The sequence below is a fragment of the Eleutherodactylus coqui genome, chromosome 9 (assembly GCF_035609145.1).
Source record: "Eleutherodactylus coqui strain aEleCoq1 chromosome 9, aEleCoq1.hap1, whole genome shotgun sequence".
NCBI lineage: Eukaryota > Metazoa > Chordata > Amphibia > Anura > Eleutherodactylidae > Eleutherodactylus > Eleutherodactylus coqui.
Window position 1 is genome coordinate 9,509,611 of NC_089845.1, and position 22,865 is coordinate 9,532,475.

General features: G+C 47.1%; 1 protein-coding gene across 1 annotated transcript in view; it reads right to left on the reverse strand.

The window, feature by feature from the left end:
* SLC9A3 (solute carrier family 9 member A3) overlaps positions 1 to 20,622 on the reverse strand; it is a 285,255-nt gene extending 264,633 nt beyond the window's left edge. Inside the window, exons 1-2 of the mRNA XM_066579077.1 lie at positions 20,580 to 20,622; positions 19,724 to 19,894 (exon numbers count right to left, since the gene is read on the reverse strand). Coding sequence (XP_066435174.1) covers positions 19,724 to 19,894; positions 20,580 to 20,622 — 214 coding nt within the window. The remainder of the gene's footprint in view (positions 1 to 19,723; positions 19,895 to 20,579) is intronic.
* Positions 20,623 to 22,865: the final 2,243 nt, after the last annotated feature.

Below are 22,865 nucleotides of genomic sequence, written 5' to 3' on the forward strand. Positions count from 1 at the left end.
TGATTTTTTCCTCCGACTTGCCGAGTCACCGTACTCATGTTCAGACCGTGCTAGCTCGACTCAGACATAACAAGCTGTTTGCTAAACTCGAGAAATGTGTTTTCGGGGTACAAAAGATATCATTCTTAGGGTATATCATCACGCCATGCGACTTCCAGATGGATCCTGGGAAGGTGAAAGCCATCACGGAGTGGGCCCAGCCAGGTTCCTTGAAAGCCCTTCAACGCTTCCTCGGCTTCGCCAACTACTATCGCAAGTTCATTAAAGACTTCTCCGTGGTGGCTAAACCTCTAACGGATCTCACCAGAAAGGGAGCAGATGTGAGTACCTGGTCTTCTGAGGCTCTGAGGGCCTTCGATACCCTAAAGGCGGCGTTCTCTTCTGCGCCCGTCCTAGTACAACCGGATCTGTCCTGCCCTTTTGTGGTGGAGGTAGATGCCTCAGAGTTTGGTGTGGGAGCGGTACTATCCCAAGGTCCCTCCACACTCACTAACCTTAGACCGTGTGCCTATTTTTCTAGAAAGTTCTCTTCCACTGAACGGAACTACGATATAGGCAACCGGGAATTGCTGGCTATTAAGTGGGCTTTCAAAGAGTGGAGGCATTTTTTGGAAGGAGCTCGTCACCAGATCACGGTACTCACAGACCATAAAAACCTCACCTATTTAGATTCTGCTAAGAGGTTAAATGCTCGGCAAGCCCGCTGGGCCTTGTTTTTCTCTCGGTTCAATTTTGTTGTTACCTATAGACCCGGTTCTAAGAATGTCAAGGCTGATGCCCTGTCTAGGAGTTTTGGTTCTCCGGAACCTTCCGAGTCTGAGCCTGAGAGCATTCTCTCCCCTGGGGTGGTCCTCGCTGCTGTCTCCTCCGACCTTTCACCTCTCATACACGCCGCTCAACAATCAGCTCCTGAAGCCCTTCCGGAAGGCAAATTATTTGTCCCGTTGTCACTGAGATTGAAAGTGTTAGAGGAGACACATGCTTCAGTCCTAGCGGGACACCCCGGCATCAGGGGTACTCTAGAGTTAGTATCCAGACTCTATTGGTGGCCGCATATGGCCAAGGATGTACGGTTATTTGTGTCCGCGTGCCCGGTTTGCGCAAGGGGGAAGAATCTCAGGAGACGTCCTGAGGGTCCTCTTCTTCCCTTGCCCATTCCGTCCAGGCCATGGTCCCATTTGTCCATGGATTTTATTACGGATCTGCCATCCTCGCTGGGGAATACGGTCATTTGGGTAATAGTTGACCGTTTCTCTAAAATGTCACATTTTGTTCCGCTTTGCAAGTTGCCTAACGCCAAACTTCTGTCTGAAATGTTCATCAAGGAGATTGTTCGGCTACATGGAATCCCCGAGGATATTGTGTCAGATAGAGGGGTTCAGTTCGTCGCTCGCTTCTGGCGAGCTTTCTGTAAAAATCTAAATGTTAATTTGTCTTTTTCCTCTGCTTTCCATCCCGAGAGTAACGGACAAACGGAACGGATGAATCAAGAACTTATCCAGTACCTGCGACTTTTTGTCTCTGATAACCAGTATCAGTGGGCCTACTACTTACCTCTCGCCGAATTTGCTATTAACAACCATGTTAACTCGTCGACCCAATTGTCACCTTTTTTTTGTAACTATGGGTTCCATCCCCGGTTCTCGCTTTCTACTCCTTTTGTCTCGAACAATCCGGCCGCTGACATATCCTCTGAGGAACTGTGCACAGTTTGGGCCCAGGTTCGGAAGAACCTTCAGGGTTCCCAAGAGAAACTGCGTAAATACTCAAATAAAAGATGTACTATCTCGGCACCTTTTGTGGTCGAGGAGCAAGTTTTATTGTCATCCAAGAATCTGAGACTTAAGGTTCCCTCCCTGAAACTTGCTCCTCGGTTCATTGGCCCATTTACTGTTTCGCAGGTTATCAACCCGGTGTCATATAAGTTGTCACTTCCTGACTCCTGGAAGGTCCACAAGGTTTTTCACAAAAGCTTGCTTAAGAAGTATGTGACTCCAGTTCTACCCACCCAGAACCCGCCCCCTCCTTCTCTGGTACAGGGGGAACTGGAGTATGAAGTAGAAAGGCTTGTTGATGCCCGACGGGTTAGAGGTGTGCTGCAGTACCTGGTCCACTGGAGAGGTTTTGGCCCTGAGGATAGGACGTGGGTCCCTGCCAGGGATGTTCATGCGCCACGCCTAGTCCAGTCATTCCACAGGGCTTTCCCGCTTAAGCCCGCTCCTGGCCATGGGGGTCCAGTGTCCCCCCGTAGAAGGGGGGGTACTGTCAGAACCTGCAACTCTTGGGGCCGCCGTGCCCACACCACCGGTCCTGCCACCCGGGTTACAGGAGTGCGGCATAGGGGAGCCCCGGTTCTTGTGATCTCCCCGGGCCGCTGTAAGACTGGTCGCCGCCGGGTTGCTAGGGAGGCAGCAGGTGCTTCTCTAGTCACTTGACTACCAGGCTGGCTTCCCTAGTAACTGTCTGTGCAGCAGACTGGGGGCGTGTCCCCAGCACCTCCCTGATTAGCCCTGCTGCTGTCAGGCTTCCCGCCCCAATCAGCTTCAGGGGCGGGAGCGCTGACAGCATTTAAATATGTGTGTTTTCCTTTCAGCCCTTGCCAGTGTTAGTTTGGTCTTCCAGCTGCACCCGCGTATTGTTTTGACTCCTGTTTGTGACCCCAGCTTTTCTGACTTCTGCTTCTGGACTTGACTACGTTTTGCCTTCCCCTCTGTACTGCGTACCCTCCTGTTGCCGACCCGGATTGCCTGACCATTCTACCGTTTGTTTGTCTTCAGTGTCTGTTTGTCTTCCCGTGTCCCGCTTCCCTAGTGAGGGTAGGGACCGCCGCCCAGTTGTCACCCTGGGGGTTAGCCCAGGGGGGCAAGAAGGCAGGGACAGGGGTTGCGGGATATCTCAGGAACCCCCATATCCCGGACACTGTCCTGACAGATGTGTTATTAGTTACATTACATAGGGGGTCACTTACTTTTATGCATAGCATTCAATAATCAAGTTGCAACCCTTTAAATTTCCAATATTTAGTACGCAATCCTATTTTCCTTTTCCTATTTATGACATAATCAATGCTTGTACCAAATTTCATGTTTCTATGACATTGGGAAGTTGGAGAATTAGGGGCGAGTCAGTCAGTGAGTCAGTCAGTGAGTCAGTCAGTGAGTCAGTCAGTGAGTCAGTCAGTGAGTCAGTGAGTGAGTGAGTGAGTGAGTCAGTGAGTGAGTGAGTCAGTCAGTGAGTCAGTCAGTGAGTCAGTGAGTCAGTCAGTCAGGGAGTCAGTGAGTCAGGGAGTCAGTCAGTGAGTCAGGGAGTCAGTCAGTGAGTCAGGGAGTCAGTCAGTCAGGGAGTCAGTCAGGGAGTCAGTCAGGGAGTGAGTCAGGGAGTGAGTCAGGGAGTGAGTCAGGGAGTGAGTCAGTCAGTGAGGGCTTTCGTCTTTATATATATATATAGATTGTAAAACTTTTATTAATTTTTTTCTTGTGAGTAAATGCTCTTCCCCACTGGCGATAGACTTTCCTGCGATGCGAGACTGAGTGAAAGCGCATGATAATGAAACCAATGATTTTCAATGGTTTTATTCTCATTTACGATGTTTTCACTGAAGCCTCGCAGGGCAAAGAAAAATCTGCACTATCGCCCATTGTTTTCAAAGTGGCCAGTTGCAGCAGCGCCAGCCCCATTGAAAACATAGGGAGTACATTGTGCTCCCCTGACACATCTGTGACAGCTATGGCAGGCGATTCCTTCATCCTTGCGGGGACTGCTTTTATTGCTACTATTTTGGGATTCATATGGCTTTTTTGATCACTTTTATTGAGTCTTTTGGGAGGCAAAACAAAATAAGCATTTTCCCTCTGTTTTGGGTGGCTTCACATGGGGGTTTTGCGTGTACATAAGTGCGCACCCATGTACATGCAAAAACATGCGTGAATGTTGGTCTGTGCATTGCCTTTAATGGAGCCGCGGCTGCTGACGGCGGCTGCATTGAAACCAATGCTCTGCCGTCACCCCTGCATTCTTCTTCAGGGAAGGGCTTTACATATAAGCCCTTCCCTGAAAAACAAGGATTAGTGTAAAAAGTAAATAAATTTAAAAAACTTACCTCTCCGCCGCTGCTGTGACCCCCGCGGGGATGAAGAACACATCTGCCGCATGCAGCAGATGTTTCCTTCATCCCGCTAGTAAGAAGAATTCCCTGCCACACCTGTGACAGATGCAGCAGAGGAATTCTTCAATTCCCTACCACAGCTGTCACACATGACATCTGCTGTAGAGGATCATGCTGCCGGCACACCGTCATTGGATTTCAGGGAAGGGCTTTAAATATAAGCTCTTCCCTGAAAATCCAGAAAAAATAGTGTTAAAAAAAAAAATACTGACCTCCCTTCAGCTGCTGGGGTTCAGCCAGGTCTTCTCTCTGCTGTCCCTGGCTCTCTAGTGCTGATCTGTCAGCAGGCGGGGATTTAAAATCCCCTCCTGCTCAAAGAGCTGATTATGATTGGCTGTTTTGGGGTTTTGCCCCTCAGTGTGCAGTAGGTTTCTGGCTAGTGAGAGGCCTGTGCCGTGGGTCGGGAGGGGTATCATCATTCTGGGAAATATATGCCAATAAGGGAGATGGAACAATACCTCTGCAGCGCCACATATTGGATGGCAGCAATGTCTGACTTGATTTAAAGGATTGCTGCCATCCAATAGGTGGCGCTGAAGAGATATTGTTGCATCTTCCTAGAACACAGTGTTCAATTCTGGAAACCTCACCTACAGAAAGGCATTGATAAAAACAGAACAAGTTCAAAGATGAGTTACAAAAATGGTGGAAGGTCTCAAGTACAAAACTCTAAAGACCTAAAGAACTTAATTTGTATAGTCTGGAGGAAAAAAAGGGACATGACCAAAACTTAAATATGTCAAAACATATAAATAAGGTTCAGGAAGAAAGTATTTTCATTTTTTTTTCCATCTCAAAAAAAGCTGCGCTTTCAGTTAAATATTGGCCACTACACGGGGGTTGGAGCAGCAGCTTCCGCTGCAACCCCTGTATTGTGGCCAATATTTAACTGAAAGGCGCTCTAATAACTACATATAGATATATCATGGGACAATACTGAGATCTCTCCCATCATCTATTATACCCAGGACTGTAACAAGGGGGCGCTCTAATAACTATGTATAATATATCTGGGGTCAGTACAGAGATCTCTCCCATCATCTATTATACCCAGGACTGTAACAAGAGGGCGCTCTAATAACCATGTATAATATATCATGGGACAATACAGAGATCTCTCCCATCATCTATTATACCCAGGACTGTGACATGAGGGCGCTCTAATAACTATGTATAGATATATTAGGGGTCAGTACAGAGATCTCTCCCATCATCTATTATACCTAGGACTGTAACAAGGGGGAGCTCTAATAACTATGTATAATATATCAGGGGTCAGTACAGAGATCTCTCCCATCATCTATTATACCCAGGACTGTAACAAGGGGGAGCTCTAATAACTATGTATAATATATCAGGGGTCAGTACAGAGATCTCTCCCATCATCTATTATACCCAGGACTGTAACAAGGGGGTGCTCTAATAACTATGTATAATATATCAGGGGTCAGTACAGAGATCTCTCCCATCATCTATTATACCCAGGACTGTAACAAGAGGGAGCTCTAATAACTATGTATAATATATCAGGGGTCAGTACAGAGATCTCTCTTATCATCTAATATACCCAGGACTGTAACAAGTTCTGCAGTTTTTCTGTCTCACATTATGATTACAAGAGGAAAAATGCCCACAAAAATTAACCTGTTGGAAATACTGGATTAAAGTATTTGTGAGTTCTGTGTGTTGTGCAAAGAAATCAATCTGTACATCCATGTGAAGCAAGGTGAGCATCAGTAAACCTCACTAGTGTGGCAGCGGTGTAGCTCTCATAGGTGCATAAAGAGGGCAGTATTACCTCATGAAAGCATACATTGGGCAATATTATCTTATGGTGGCACAAAGAGGATACTGTTCCATTGTGTGGGTACTTCTATATTCTAGGAGTACAAGCGGAGATTATCACATTATGGCAGAAAAAAGGGGCACTATTATATAATGGGGGGCAAAAGAGAGGAACTATTACATAACAAGGCTCAAAAATAAGCACTGTAACATTTTGAAGGCATAAAGGGAACCTCTCACTCTGAGGCACGCAAACTGTCTGATTGGTGTGGCTTGTATGTACAAAGGAAATGTTCCACAGATGAAGACTTTCATGGACAATCCACAGAGTTGAGTGATTTCCCCCATGGAAATGTGTGCTAAAATGCTGTATATGTTGAAGGAGGATCGTGTGATATTGTTTGGTGATTTGACATTACAAGATGGCGGTGGACAGCAAGCAACTTTATGATGCACCAAGATGGTGCTTATTTGTCTTCACTAGCGCTGCCTCAAAAGCCTGCAAATTCTTGTTGCCAGGATGGAAAAAGTAGGAGACATGACCTCCCCACCTGAGTGGACTGTGAGAGGTCAGCGAGGACTCGCCCCTTGGCAGAGTCTCCGGAGAGCGCCTCGCAAGTGAGGGAGTGCAGAGAGCAGGAGAAGAGTGAGGAGCCGAAGAGGTAGCAGGGCTGTGCTATAGCCCCCAGTCCTGTAATGGCAACAAAGGGTGTTCCCACTGGTACTTCGGGGACAAGCTGGATGTTTAGCACTGCTGCCAGCTCCAACAGAACCTGCTACAGTGCCATTCGCCGCAGAGGAAGTTGGGGATGCTGGTGCCGTTCCCGCAAGGAGTTCTCCAGATGCTACCACCCATAGGCAGACTACGCCAATGCCCAGACTATGGCTGATGCAATCTGCTGTTACCCTACTACCATCAGAGGGGGGTAAGGAACTTCTCCCATGGCGTAGGCCCCCCTGATAACTCCACAGGCGGCTGCTGCTCCCACGAAAGCGGGCGCAACAAGTGCTCCATTCCAGGTTGAGTCCACAGCTCCCATCATGGTGCAGACGGACCCCGTTGCTCATTCCAGGGTCCCTGTAAACAAGAAACATGTCCCGTATGCCACTCCAACCGGACCTGTTCTCTCCCGGTACCCTCCGGGATCCTCATCAATGAGGATAAGATGGAGGCCCTTGAGGCCGTAGTTGAAAATTGGAGGCCCTATGTTGTCATGTACCCCAACCTTAATTTTTCTTTTGTGTTCCGAGGCCCTGAAAGAGACAATCAGGAGAAGGGGTTGGAGAAGCCGGTTGCCACTGTCCCAGAAAAACCACACTAGTGGGTTTATGCCCATTCCTATTGGGTCCCATATAGGGCCTACATTTTTTGTCATCCAAACTCATTCAATGTCTATGGCATCACATTGGACAATACCTGAACTGTTAATAGTTATTGGCACAAATTCAATTGCAATCCGCCTGTGGCACGAGTCACCATCTTAGACAACATAACCACCACCGTGACCAAACTGAGGTTAGCGGACCCACTCGAGCGACGGATGTTGACTTCTGTTTGCTGCACAAATATAGAGCAAGCTATAGATTCTCAGAATTTAGATAGAAACTGAACTTATCAGATAATATGGCAAATAACTTGATAACTTGTCAAACAAAGGGAGTCAAATATTACACAGCTTGACCCCATGCCAAGATGTACATTGGGATGAAGAGTTGTGAAGGTTACAGTTAGGGAGTATGGAGGCAGGCCAAGGAGAGAGTATTGGATGGTCATACAACCATACTGAAGCATTAGAAGTTGTAGCATGAATCTGCTTCTTGCCGGCTTTGTATAAAGGGCATAGTTATAGCGGTCCGCATGGAGGTAACCTTATGCAGAAGCTTTCACAGCGTGAATTCAGATGGTAGAGACCAAAGAGAAAACCATGAAAACGTGTCCATATACTCACTGATACAAGAGGGCAGGCAGAAGCATCACAACCCTCAGCATGCAGACAGCCATACTGCTACATGGAGGCGCCACCACACAGCTGAGGATACTGATGAACAACAGAACGAAGACCCCTGACATTGGCCAAAATATCAACCAATACCTCATATTTATCAGTGACATGCAGTGCGGCTGTGAACACTGGGTGAGCCCAGGGGGGAAGGGGCGGTGTGGTTCACCTATGAGGTGCAGAGCCGTCCGCTGGACCACCTACTAATACGTGGTAAGCCTGCATGGTGGACCATCCATACCATGCGGCCTGGCATCCTGTGTGCAGGTCTAGTACTGAGAAGCGCCCTCCTCAGTTTAAGGACGGTGTGTGAGTGGTTAATGATCAGTGCGGTGGCTCCTCCGTACAGCAGTCGGGCTGGCTGCATGCTTGGGATGTGGGGTTATACCTGCCCTCTTGTATCAGTAGATCAGTAGGTACTTGGTGGATTTATGGGATCTTTTTGTCTGTTTTTATATTTCCCTTTTCAGTGATTTTAAAGAGGAAACCATAGAGTCAAATTGTAAACCTGACTTCTCTCTTATGAACCAATAAGCCTTATTTCAAGGCTTGCACCTCAGACATGCTGGACTGAACACCAATACAATTAGCATGAATATAAAAAGCGAAAGGTTGAGAAAAAAATGGAATGACAAGGGTAGATAAGACTTACCGGTAATCGGTATTTCAGGAAGTCCCCATGACAGCACACCTGAGATCACCTCCTTCTGATAGGACAGGAACAGAGGTTTAAAGCTCCTCCCCTTTGCCACCCTCCTCGGTAATTTACGACAGACAAGTGTAGGAGCCTAACTAAAACAACTACCTATAACGCTATGCTTTGAAAAACTGAAGTCAAGTATTTGGAGGGGGAATGTAGGAGTGCTGTCAGCAAAACTTCCTTAAAAACCGGTTACTGGTGAGCGGATTCTTCCATATCACTGCTTTATATATCTGCTCTATGAAAGCAGAGGCCTGTTCTGCCCACAAAGTGGATATTGCCCTAGTAGAGTGGGCTTTAAGTCCCTTTAGGGCTGTTTTATCTAGCGTTCCGTAGGCTTCCATGATGGCTAGGCGGATCCAGCTAGCGATAGAGCTTTGAGCTGCCTTCTTCCCTTATTGGGGCCAAAGAACTGGATGAACAGATTGCTGTCCAGCCTCCACTGACTTGTGAAACTGATGTACTGCGGAACAGCTTTCCGGACGTCAAGGCAATAAAACTTCTGCTCTTGGTTGCTTTTTGGGTTGTTACCAAAGGAGGGGATTATTATATCCTTGGATCTATGGTAGGATGATGCTACCTTGGGTATAAATGATGAGTGGGCTTTTGTCCCAAATTCAGGAACTGGATAATGGCCTTGTATCAAGACCCCTCTGCATGGTCTCCAAATCAATGGTCAACTATCTCACCCAATACGAATATGCAATGGCACGTTGGCAGGGGTGCCCCTTGTCTCCCTCCCTGTATATACTGGTGATGGAGACCCTGGCGAACACCCTTCAGGCAAACATCAATATACGCGGGGTTAAGATAGGCGAAAACAAACATAAAGTAGCCCTGTATGCAGACGACTTATTAATATATATCACAAATCCATATAGGAAGCCCAGTACTATGAATAAAGCATTATAGTTGGGGGCCCCATTACAGGTTTTGCATTGGGGCCTAGAAGCTTCAAGTTACGCCTCTGCTTCCATGTAGATGGAAAACAGAGGAGCTCAAATACTTAGGCATGGTGATCACCAAAGACATGGGTAAACTTTTCATGAAAAATTATAAACCACTCCTAACCGCATTGGAAGTGGACCTTAATAAGTAGAGAGTTGTCACCCTGTCCTGGTTTGGCAGGATCAGCACAGTAAAGAAGAATGCTTTGCCAAGGTTCCTATATATACTCCAGACTGTGCCCAGGACATTTCTGTCACGTACCAGAAAATCTGTAATGAGTTTTGTTTAGGGGGGGTTGCAGGCCCAGGCGCAACTGGAAAGCCCTTACTGGCCCTAGAGAGTCAGGGGGCATGAGTATTCCAAATATGTCCCCATACTACAGAGCATCACTAACAAGACGGATCCTGGACCTGTTCCATGGCAGATCACGGAAGTCCTGGGTGGAATCAGAATAAAGAAAAAACTTTCGCGCTCCGTTAATCTGTATCGATGTACATCAGGATCTTACTTGTTAGGGGGTGCCCGATCTCCTGGCACCCCTCGCATCCAGAGAAGCAGAAAAGCCCAGCTGAGAAGAACGTGTTCTTATAGATCAAATTTAACATGTTTAAAACGAATTGACAATGCTGCGAAGCGTTTCGGCTTATGCCAAGCCTTTCTCAAGCATAGTGAGCAGATTACAAGTTGTCTCTATTTATAGTTAACATACAAATGAAGAGGAAAAGAGGGTGGAAGGACAGGAAGGAGGGGGGCGGGGGGAGAGGAGAGGGAGGGGAGGGGGAGAGGCTGGTCCGTTTAGTCACTCCCCTACGTGGGTGTTATTTTTCAATTTATAGGAGAATTCTTGGAAAAGAATCTCAGCAAATCTTAGCAAATCTTACCCCTATAATGTAGATGTCCTCACACAGGTATTAATCAGACATCCTGTGCTGCTGTAGCTGGTGTGTGTTGGTACACAGGACTGCCCTGGACGGCGTCCGCATGGTTTCGCGACGCCATCGATAGCATCCATGTGGACGTGTTGTACACCCGGCTTCTAGGGTGAGGGTGGGGTGGGAAGTCCTGGGTGGAGATAGAGCAAGACTCAGCTCTCTTTAAATGTCTGGGTCTCATATGGTTACCAGGCAGATAGCCCTAGACCTCTGTGCTTCTATCTCCATTCCTGGAGGACTTGGTGACGGCTTGGATAGGTCCCACAACTAAAGTGGGAATGATCTCAAGGCCGGACCCACGTACTCCTCTGGTAGGAAATCAGAATGCTCCCACCTTTCTAAGGGGTTCCCCCTTGACGGACAATATTTCAAACACAATCCTCATGGTTCGAGACTTGATCTCAAATGACGGACTTAAACAGATGTGCGAGATACTTGAGGAACGGAGATCCCCAGCCAGAGCGTGGTTTCAGTACTTGTAGCTATGCCACTATATCAGGTCCTTAGGGGATATACAACAGATGAGACGCCCTATCAACCCCTTTAAGAAGATATGTGTCTCAACCCCCACAAACCAACATAAGATATCAATATTGTATTGGATGTTGGTGGAGCTAAGATATTGCTATTCATGAATGAATAGCTAAGGGCTATCTGTCATTGGCTGAGCGCTCAGCCAATAGCTAAGCACTAGCTGCTATTGGCTGAGCCCTCAGCCAATCAGCACAGCCCTTTCAGGAGGTGGAGAGATGAGTAATTTTTTTTTTTTTTTTTTTTTTACCACTTATTGATGATTATCGGGGAAAGGCCTATATTTCAAGCCCTTCCCCAATAATCATACTGCGGGGTTTGCCAGAAAGCAGTGCTTTCAATGGGATCGGCAGCAGTGCCGATCCCATTGAAAGCAATGGGATAGCATGCCGCGGACTTCTGCCACAGCTGTGCTGCTGTAGCTGTGGCAGAAGTCCGCAACATTCTCCATCTCTTTTCAATGGGCTAACGCTGCTGCCGCTAGCCCCATTGAACAGACTGACGATATCCCGGCGTGATGCCAGTTTTTTTCTTGCACTGCGACGCAAGACTTTTCCTTTACTCTCGCAGCACAGTGGAGAAAAAAACGCCAGTGGGTGGGAGCCCTAAGGGTTCTCTGCTCAGATCTTTCATATTGGCCAAGCGCCAGATAATCCCCAGGAGGTGGAGATCTACAACACCACCCTCGAGATTGATGTGGCTAGAAGCACTAGATCACCTAAAATATGTGGAAGAGCTCTGCGCCAAGGATGAAATGAGACACGACAAGTGCTTTACTACATGGATAATATGGAACCAGTTCCGCTTCTCTTCGGACCTGAGTGTATGGCTCGAGAGTGGAGCCCCCCCCTGCCACACCCATAACCAATAATTTAGCTAACATCTAAGACCATAGGTAACAATTTCCCCTTTTACTCTGCTCAGGCTGGGCCTCACCCAGAGTGGAGTGCTTTTTGTCCCAGACTGAGAGAATTGTTTCCGGAAGTACTTGTGTGGGACTGGGCTCAGGCTACTGTTGGGATACAAAAGGTTAATTTCTCTAGTAGAGACATAGCCAACTGGATGGAACAGACCCTCTGCCTCTGGAACCGCCAGATTTGAAATTGTAGGTCCTGCCTAGATGTTGCAAAAGCTGGATGGTTGTAGCTAGGTTGTCCCTCAAGAGTTCTCTGGTTTTGGCTACCACTGAGATGTCGTTTGGGGATGGGACTATTAGAATTGATCTTTGCCTTAGATTGGTTCTCAGATCCTCCATAATCTTTGTGAAGACACCGAGCTCCGAAGATATTCCGAATGGTAGACACGTGAATTGGAAGTGACGTATCTTCTCTCCCATTGGTAACGCAAATCTGAGGAACCTCTGGGAATCGGAGTTTATGGTCTCCATTTTGAAACTCCAGTATTTTATTGCAGTGTTTAGGGGTTTTAGATTTATGATCATGTGGTTTTTGCCGTTTTTTTTTTTGTAATTAGAAATAACAAGGAATAATGGCCCGTATTTTGCTCGACCAAGGCAACTGGAGTTACTGCTTGTAACTGCAACAGGTCCCGCACCCCCTGTTGAAGAAGATGCAATTGGGGTTTTCGCACCTGAGGTTATCAGAAAGATCTGTACGGGGCAAGAGAGAAATTCTGATAACCTTCTTTTAAAATTTGGGGAACCAGGTCTTCTTGCAGAGTTGTGCCTATATCTCTGAAAAGGCGTACAATCTTGCGCCCACTGGAATGGCGTTATGGTTTTGATTCATGAGGTTTTCCCTGATTGGAGTTAAAATAGGCACTTCTTACTCTGCCTCCCTTTGCGTAGCTCTAGCGGCCTGTCTTCCCCATGCCTCTAAACAACTCTGTTTGCTGATCAGAGGCATGAGAAAAGGGTCTTTTTCTTGGCGGTCTTTCTTCAGTAAAACCCTTCTTATCTGCGGTCTTGTCCAGAATTTTGTATAAGTCTTCTCCAAACAAGAATTGTCCGTAAAAGGGTAAGTCGCACAACTTATTCTTGAAGGCCTTGTCTCCCGACCAGAATTTAAGCCATAAGAATCTGCAAGTGGAGTTATATAGAGCTGCTGTGTGATCAGACAGTCTAACAGATGCAGCAGAAGCTTCCGCTAAGAAGCTAGTTGCCATATTCAGGACCAGTAGCGAGTCAAAAATTTGTTCTTGTGGGGTTTTATTCTGAATGCGCATTTCCTGTTGACCCAGATAAACATTGAGCATTCTGGCTACGCAAGTGGCTGCCACACCAGGTCTGAGAAGGCTTGAGGCTGCCTCCTGTGATTTCATTACTGGTACGTTTACCTTGGGCATCGCCTCTTAGTCAGCGCACTCTTCCCCTGAGAAGGGGTGGTGCCTTTTAATACTCTTGGAGACAAAATAGCCTGCTTCATGTTTGCTTCATTGTTTCAGTATCAATTTCTGGATATTACCACGGACGAGGGATGTATGTCTGCGTCTCTTGCCTAGCCCTCCAAACATTTCGCCCTGTATGGTTCTGAGCTTCCTGTACTCTTCCATATTGATGGCAGCCCTGACTGCTTTTATTAGCTCACTTATGTCCACTGGATTGAAGAGAACATTTTTATAATCCTCATTGTCGTCTGAGAACTAAATTTGAATTTACATCTTCTTCAACCTCTGAAAATATTATACTTTTTTCAGAGTCGGAATAAACACCCGATCTACTTGACCTCTTCTCCTGTCTCTGAACAGAGGACGTAGATGGTGGTGCATCCTGGAACGCTAGGGCTGAGGGAACCTAGTCTCTAACCAATAGCCTAATATCCTCCATAAAGTCTCCAGATTCCTCCTTAATGATCTGGGCTATGCATAATTTGCATAACGGCTTAGGATATGCTAGTGGTCATTTTTTTCATGCAAGTCACGCTTTTTTTTTCCTTTTGGGTTTTGTAGATCCTGCCACATTTTTATCCCCCTGGTAAATTAACAGGGAAGAGAATATAAATGTATATACACAAATACATTTGTCTGTATGAGGTACCCAACAGGCTACTTACAACACCAAAGGTAGCAGCCGGTTCAGGAAATTCTGACACTGGAGTGCTTAGCACTGCAGTCACATGGACAGGATGCTGTACGGAGACTAGGACCTATACATAAGCTTCTTGTCTTCTCTAGGATTGCTTTTTAGCCTTTTGAATTTGCCCCTCTGATGTGATCACGTCATCATGCCAGTCACATGGGTCTACAGGCCCCGACCCCAGCATCAGTACTGCATAACAGCGCATCAAAGCGACTACTCCTACAGCAGGACCAATGAGCCAAACGGACCAGCAGCGCCAGAGGAGAAGAAGATGCCACACATCCCTCACCTAGAACCACCTTGGAACCCGGCCTGGGATAACTGCCCCTGCAGAGACCTGGGAGACGATCCTCAGGAAGGGAGAACAGCGCCTGCTGCCTCTGATCCGGTAAGTATGTTGTATCTTCATGCCAGGAACTCCTGAGAGCTCCCAGCACCTCTAGTGCCTCGGTATTATTGTATCTTGTCGCCACCAGGAAGATCGGGGTTTGACAGGGCTTTCATGGAGAAACACCCCTGTCACAACCCTAGCTCCTGATTGGTAAACATTTTTAACGTCCTACCAGCGTCGGTATATATTGTAGAATGTCCTGGAGGGTCGGGGTTAGGAATTAGTATTCCAGTTAAGCTTAGAGTATGTGCTGTAAATGCTTTCATGTTACAGCGCTAATATGGAAGCATTTACAGTTTATAATGCAAGCCTAACTGGAATACTAATCCCTAACCCTCCAGGGCATGCTACAATCAGTACAGACGCTGTGCTCCCCTATGGTGTAGTGCAAAGAATACTGTGCAGCAGGGTGGCCAGCCAGGAACACAGTTTTGCAGCTGGGTAACATACACCCCGACGCCGCTGCTGTACCCCGTGCTGTATCGCTGAGATGCGGGCACTGAGGGCTACTCCACTCCCCAGCCGCCTCTCAGCAGCGGCGCCTCTGACACATGCTGAAGGGAGAGGAGGCAGGGGAGCGGGGTAGCCGACAGCAGCCGCATCCTCTCTAACTGCCGAGCAAGGTTGAGAGCTGGTGGCAACGCTCATTCACAGCTGGGCAGCAGCGCAGCACAATCCAGATGGCCGGGGTGATGGAGGAGAGGGAAGCCACGTTGCACATGGACTATTGCCAGGGAGACGGAAGAGCGCTGGTAAACAGCCACGGGAAGGGGGCAAGCCAGTGGAGCACATCGACGATAGCAGGAAGGGGTGAGTGTGAACTGTGGAGCAGCGGGGTGAAGATCACCACGCTGCTAGGACCTTCCAGGACCTGAAATACGTCTACGAATCGGGAGCTAGGGGTGTGACTGGGCCATTCCTCCATGGAAGCCCTGTCAAACCCCGAGCTGGCGGTGATGACAAGATACAATAATACCTGGTGACTCCTGGCAGGACCGAAACCACTGAGTAGGGCAGGAAGAGGGGGAGCTAAAAACCTCTGTGTTCCTGCCCGATCAGGAGGCAGCGATCTCTGATGTGCTGTCGTGGGGACGAGGGTAAAATTACCAAATCAATACGGTCATACAGATACGGTTGGCCACACAAATCTATGCAGAGATAAAATAATAAATCAGACCAAGAAATACATTACCTAATTATTAAGTAAATACATAAATATCCAAGTCACTAACAGAACAAGTGTCAGGATGTAACAACCATCATCATCCTCGGGGGATAATAATATACTGAAGGGACAATATCTAACTGTAAAAGAATCAAATACAAGGGCAACAATAATAATAGAGTGATACAGAAGAAAGGAGTATACACCTAAAAATATCATGAAAAACTGTCACCTAGCAAGCCAACACTTATAGTCACTGCATAGTCAAGAGAAAATCTATATCATCACTGAATGTGGTCTAAGCAAACCAAACACCCAAAGCGCCATTAACAGTGCTGATTGTTGGGCCGCACCAGCGCTTGCAGGTTCAGCCCGACAACTGAAAATGAGAAAGAATGATTCAATCTATTCAACTGATTAAGGCGAACAATCAACAGTAAATAATAGGAAATGATAAAACAGTATCTAACACCGTCCATAACAAGGGAGACAAAAGTTGACCAAAAGTATCTGCGGTAGAAGCTTATTTGCGCAGTGTACACTGACGGCCCAGGATCTGCGCATACATACTAATCGGGGATACTGAGCTGTCGGCAGGGAGGGAGGCCAACACACCCAAGGCAGCCCAGGACTAACCACCGGTGGTGGAGGCTTCCCACCAGCTCAGCTGGGCAAATAAAGTTTTACAGAGCGTCCAATAAACAATATCGTAAAGGGATAGCGCTACAACGACACAGACCGCGTGGAAGAAGGAGACTCCCTTCCCACAAGGGCTGGGTCCAGAAGTAGAGGCAGGCAAAATGGATCCGGCCATCAAAAGCTGCCAGATGTGAGGCCAGCCTACAATGAGTAAATGTGCGACACTTAACGGACTGTTGGACTATGATGGACATATGTGGTTAAAAAAGGAAAATGGTTATGTGGGGGTTAACTGCTTGTTCGTATTGATTATACATTAGGTCAATATGCTGTAGTGGGTATGCGGGGTACTGATGTACCGCAAAGGATGGAGGGGTCTGCAAAGTGCTTCATGGGGGCACTATGGGCCATGGAGAAGTTATGTGATGAGGGGATGTTCCATGTTTAGATCCGCGAGGGTGAAGCGCCTTGCCAGTCCAATGTAACGCCATATGTAACAGTGAAGTCCCTCCTGCGGAGCGCATGTAAGAATCTGTTAGTCAGTTCATGCCCCTGACAATACGGCATTAACATACAGCAGTGCTATTTCGGTGCCACGCATACAGCTTCCGAGTAACGATATAACGCGGTCTGTATCCTATGAACCATCAGTCAATCGATGGTTTACCCCGGACAGCGGCAAATATGCCCTATGGTGGTTGAAAGTACGGGTCTCCCCTGAAGTGACTTAGGCTTGGAGCAACTTGGGTTAACCAAATGACTAAATCCGCTAACTGAAAGCTGCAATCATGGTCCACTGTGCAAATTATGAGCGCAGGACCTTTGGGGAGGCTGTACAGTGAGGGAGTCAAGAGAATCTGTTTTCGTGGCGAGGAGCCTGTGTGATGGCAATACTGAAACCGGAGTATCCACACTGGCGGTCGGTCTGTTCTCTCCGGTGGTCTCTCGCGGTGACAGCTCGGCACTTGGGGTCAGCAGCTGCAGCTGACCTTTTTCTTGCACAATTAGCAGACCTTCCTGAAAGCGACATGCAAATGTCATGTGATGCCTTTTAACCCCTTAACGCCACAGGATGTAAGGTTACGTTATGGCAGCATGGTACTTAATGTGACAGGACATAACGTTACGTCATGTGGGCAATGAACACTGAACTTCATTCCCCATTTTTCTTCCCAAGCCCCCGGCTTATCTCGGTCCATTTGTAGCCGCACATTGTCCTCCGTTGTATTGATTTTATTGTATAATTTTGTGTCATCTGTAAATATTGATATTTTGCTGTGCAGCCCCTCTATCAGGTCGTTGATAAATATATTGAACAGAATGGGGCCTAATACTGAACCCTGTGGCACCCCGCTAGCGACTGTGGTCCAATCAGAGTACGAACCATTTATTACCACCCTCTGCTTTCTACCTCTGAGCCAGTTCTTTACCCAATTACACACGTTTTCACGCAATCCAAGCTGTCTTATTTTATATATCAGCCTATTATGCATCACGGTGTCAAATGCTTTAGAGAAGTCCAGATATACGAGATCAATAGACTCTCTCAGGTCCAGCCTAGAGCTTACTTCATCGTAGAAGCTGATCAGATTGGTCTGACATGAGCGACCCTTCATGAACCCATGCTGGTGAGGAGTTATTCCCTTGTTCTCCTTGAGGTACTCATCGATGGCGTCTCTCAGAAACCCCTCAAATATTTTTCCAGTTACTGAAGTGAGACTTACTGGCCTGTAGTTACCAGGCTCTCTTTTGGAGCACTTTTTTGTATATTGGAACTACATTGGCAATGCACCAATCCAATGGCATAACCTCGGTCTTGATAGTGTCTATAAATATAAGAAATAGCGGTCTAGCTATCACATCACTTAGTTCCCTTAGAACCCTGGAGTGTATTCCATCTGGACCTGGCGATTTACAAATTTTAATCCTCTTTCACCGACTCTGCACTTTTTTTCTGTGTTAGGTATGCAATATTTTGTGAGGGGTTCATTTTATTCCCCTGCATCTCATGTGACATTTCCTTTTCATTCGTGAATATACCTGAAAAAGAAACCATTTATTAGGTTTGCCTTCCTCCCATCGTCTATGATTTCTCCTGCATTATTTGTTAAAGGGCCAGTGCTCTCAGTGCAAATCTGTTAATATAATTGAAGTATAGTTTCGGGTTGTTTCTGCTCTCTTTGGCGATCCGTCTTTCTGCTTCCTCCTTAGCAATTTGGATATTTCCTTTATATATTTTGTTTTTTCCCTGTATGATTTTAGCGCTTCTTCGCTGCCTTCTTGCTTTAGTAGTTTAAACGCTTTCTTTTTTTCGCTTATTGCCCCCCTTACAGTCTTGCCAAGCCACATTGGTTTCCTTTTACTTGAAGTTCTTTTATTTTTAAAGGGAATGACCAGCTCATATGAGGTGATTAGGATCCTTTTAAACTCCTCCCATTTGTCCTCTGTACTGATATTTTTGAGGATGTTGTCCCAATTAATGTTACCGATAGTAGTTCTGAGCTGATCAGATTTTGCTTTACTGAAGTTTAGTTTCTTTGTCGCTCCCTGATAAGGCTTCCTAATGAATGACAGCTGGAAGTTAATTATATTGTGGTCACTGTTCCCCAAGTGCCCCTCCACCTGCACCCCCATTATTCGGTCTGGTTTGTTAGTACTAAGTCCAGAGTGGCCTTCCCTCTAGTTGGCTCCTGCACCAGTTGGGTAAGATAGTTATTCCCACTATATCGTAGTTTTCATCAGCCATTCTCGCTTCAAGCTCACCCACTTTGCTAATCAGACTTCTTGCATTCGTTGCCATACAATTTATACCGTTGTTTTTGTTCTTTATATTAATTTTGCCGGTACTTGATCGGCTGATCAAGGACCGCATACATTGCACAAGTAGCACACTGGTCATCCTGCGATCTCTCTTCATACATACCCCAACGCTGCAGGACATAAATGTATGTCCTGGAGTGTTAAGGGGTTAAAGAGGTTTTCCCATTGCTCCACAGCCGCTCTGTCCTTCCTGGTTGCTGCTGACCAGGACATGTGACTACCACAGCCAATCACTAACCACAGCAGTGACCTCCTACAGCCACTGATTGGCTGCTACAGTCACATGTCCTGGTCAGATTAGGTGGTCGGAAAACCCCTTTAAGGCCACTTTGCAACATCTTCTCTCTGCAGTAGATCCATGCTTGTGGACCATAACACGGAGCCAATATAAGTCTATGCATCTATTCACATGGCCATGATTTTCACAGACTTTAGTTGTTTTTTTTAAACACAGCATGATCCATTTTTTTTTTGTCAGTTTTTCCTGCTTATTGCTATTATCTCCTGTTGGTAAGTGCGGATCCGTATTTGTCAGCAGAAAATAAAATATACAGAGGCAAAAACCGATGCGATGCAGATGCCATCCGGTTGTCATATACAGTCTACTCACCTGAAGCCGGCCTGAGGCTGCGCTCACACGGGTCGGTTCTCCTTCGCCGGGGCCATGAGGCTTCTTGTTTTACCAGCTGTAGTTTATTGGTGACACTTTGGTGTAGAACTTGTGGGGACTTGGTGATAAAAGCCGCTACTTCTGGCGTTGTGCGTTCATGGGAACGGTTTCCTGCAGGTTAGTGCGATTAACATATTTTGGTCTTCTGCTCAGTTTCTGTAACTTTAGGCCGGTTTCACCCAGGCAACAAAATTGTGTGATTTTCTTGCGATGCAACAGCGCTACAAATCGCATGTATGTGAAGCCCATACTTTGCAATGGGTTCCTTCACGAGTGACATTTTGTAGGCTGCTACTTTGTGAGAAAACAAAATTGCTGAACGCTGTATACAGCTGCGATTTGCAATGTTTTGTAGGCCATGTTTTCCTATGGAGCCTTCCTTTCTGTTGCATCACAAGAAAATGCGTTTTTCGTATGGTGCGATGCAACTTTTACAATAGGAAGTACTACTGTAAAGCCCTAGCGGTATTAGAGTATCTTGACGCCACCAGAAGCTAGTGGTTTGACAGGAGAAACGCCCCTGTCACACCCCCAGCTCCCGACAGGGTCAAGACACAAAGGTCCTAGCAGCACAGTGTACATTGATGATTGGCTGGCTTGGTGCCTTAGGCTGACGCTTACTTCAATGTTACTGGTGTAAGCTGCCAGCATTAACATGTAATAATGAGAAGCAACCGTTAGGCTAAGGCAGCAGAGCAGCCGGTCATCAATGTACACGCTGCAGCGACCATTGTCAGTGGAGCGGCCGTCCCCGTCTTCCAGGCGGCCGCCGCCTCAGTGCTGCTCCATGACAGACGCTCCCCCAGCTCCCAGGCAGCTGCCACCCAGTGCTGCTCCATGACAGCCACTCGCCGCGATGTTGCCGCTGGCCGCGCATCTGTTCCGCCGGCGGGATGGGCGGCCGGCAGCTGACCGCTTTGTCCTGGCAGCCGCCCCCGGCTCTCTGTCCCCTGACGGCTGACCCACCTCCTCACCACTGCAAAAGTACGCGCCACCCATGCTGCGTCGCCTGAAGAGCCGGCCACCCGCCCCCTCACTGCTGCGTTCCGGCTGCGGCCACAGTCTCTGTTATCACAGCCGCACGCTTCCCCTCTCATCCAGTGACAACGTTGCCGCTGGGCACAAATGTGCTGCTCCAGCAGCGGGACAGCCGGCCGCCCGCCGACTCCTCTCTGCTATGTCCCGGCTGCCATCCCGGTGGAATGCTTAGTGGCCTTCCAAAACCTACAGGCCAAGCAGATAAGCAGCCAATCACTGACAGGGGGCGTGACCCCACTGTCAATCTTGACTCCACCAGGACTTACTGGTGGTGTCAAGAAACACTAATACCAGCCCTAGCTGCGTTAAAAAATAAAAAATACACATCACCATTCAATGCAATGGCTGTGATTGGTTCCCAAGCACCGTGGCTCAGCCAATCACTGCAGTACTCGATGAACTAATCACCAATTTTAAACTAGGAAGCGCTGAGGGAAAACTACAAGCAAGTCTGCTGGAGCTGCAAAGGAGATAGGCGGCGGAGCGGACAGCGCCTGTTAGGGCACATTTTCAGGGTAGGGCTTATATTTCAAGCCCCCCCTCCCCCCCCCCCTCATTTCCCCCTGAAAAATCCCAGCAAAAGAGGGCTACAAGGTGGCATGACTCTGCAGCGCCACACACCTGGTCCTTTCTGAAAAGACGCCTGGACCTGCTGGGATGCGCTAAATATATGAGGAGGCCTGCAGCTGTTCATGTATCCGATGCAGCGGGGTAAGTCGCACCAAGTCTGTAGTTGGAACTGCCGTGCTTTAGTATAATTCCCCAGGTGGTAAAACTGGCCTGAAGGAATCTTATATGAAGAAAAAAATAGTTCCTGACGGAGCCGGAACAAAAACCATGAAAGCTAATAAAGAACGGGATCCATCAAAATACCGTATGTGTCCGCAAGGACTCCTACTGCGTTACACTGGGCGCATATACTGTACATTAGGAGCGGGCGTGAGCGCACATAAACCTCACCGCAATCATTACAAGCAGCAATTAGTTTAATATGTCAAGGCTATTAACCTTAATGAGAAAGTGATCGGCAAAAGTCATTTACTGAAGTGCTACATGTTTTATATGGTCCTTAACGGCCGGTTGACAGTAGGTTCCTTCCAGCTTTACAAGGTTAACGGAGTATGAAATTGTCCCTAAACACGCACACAACACGTTAATGAGTTCACTCTACAAGCAGCTGGAGGTTTAGAAATACTTTAAAATAACTCTATAGCTTCACTGCTGCCGCCTTATTTGGGGGCATCACTAACCAATCCCTGATTGCTGTTCTAGCTGGGAGCTGTATGATCAGCTGTTTGTGCCAGCAGGCCATTCAAGTAAACCATAGGCCTGGTGCTACATGATGACATTGGCCAAGAGTGCGCCCCTCCGCCCGATCACATGCAGCATGGTGAGAGTCCCACGGGTGCCAAGCTTAAGGGTACCCCACGTGTTTCTAACAGTAATTAATCACAGAGGCAAAATCGATTCAAGTACTAAGGCCCCTCACAGCATAGATTAAATCATTAAAACTACATGTTATTGTAATTCATTAAAATACAACCCATAGGGAGCACCAAACAAACGTACTAACATATGGAGCCCTCCAGGACTACGTGGGGATGTTATTCCCCCATTCAGTGCATGAGGAGAAAAAACTGTAATCAGTAGGCCACCCTGATGTAGATTAGTGGCGCAAGATCAATTATGTTCCAACACCCCACTTCTGGGAACGTTCTACTGGTTCCTGGTTATTAAGCGATGGGGTAACCTCCCATCACTCATACCAATTCTTCATAAACGGGGAGAGTGGTTTTCCTTTTTAAGAAGAAGTAGATTTTCTCCTTCATAGATACCTGCCACTATTCTAAATACAGATAATTATAACCTCAGTATATAAACATGTTCCCAACTGCCTACAATGTGCATAAAGATCGCCCATAAATATCTCCTGGTAGGAATTATAATGAATGATTTACATACTGGAGTACATCCGTTTTGCTACTTAGTTAAGCGATAAAGGAAAATAATCTCCTCATGCCATTATTGCCAGTTTCCAAGATGG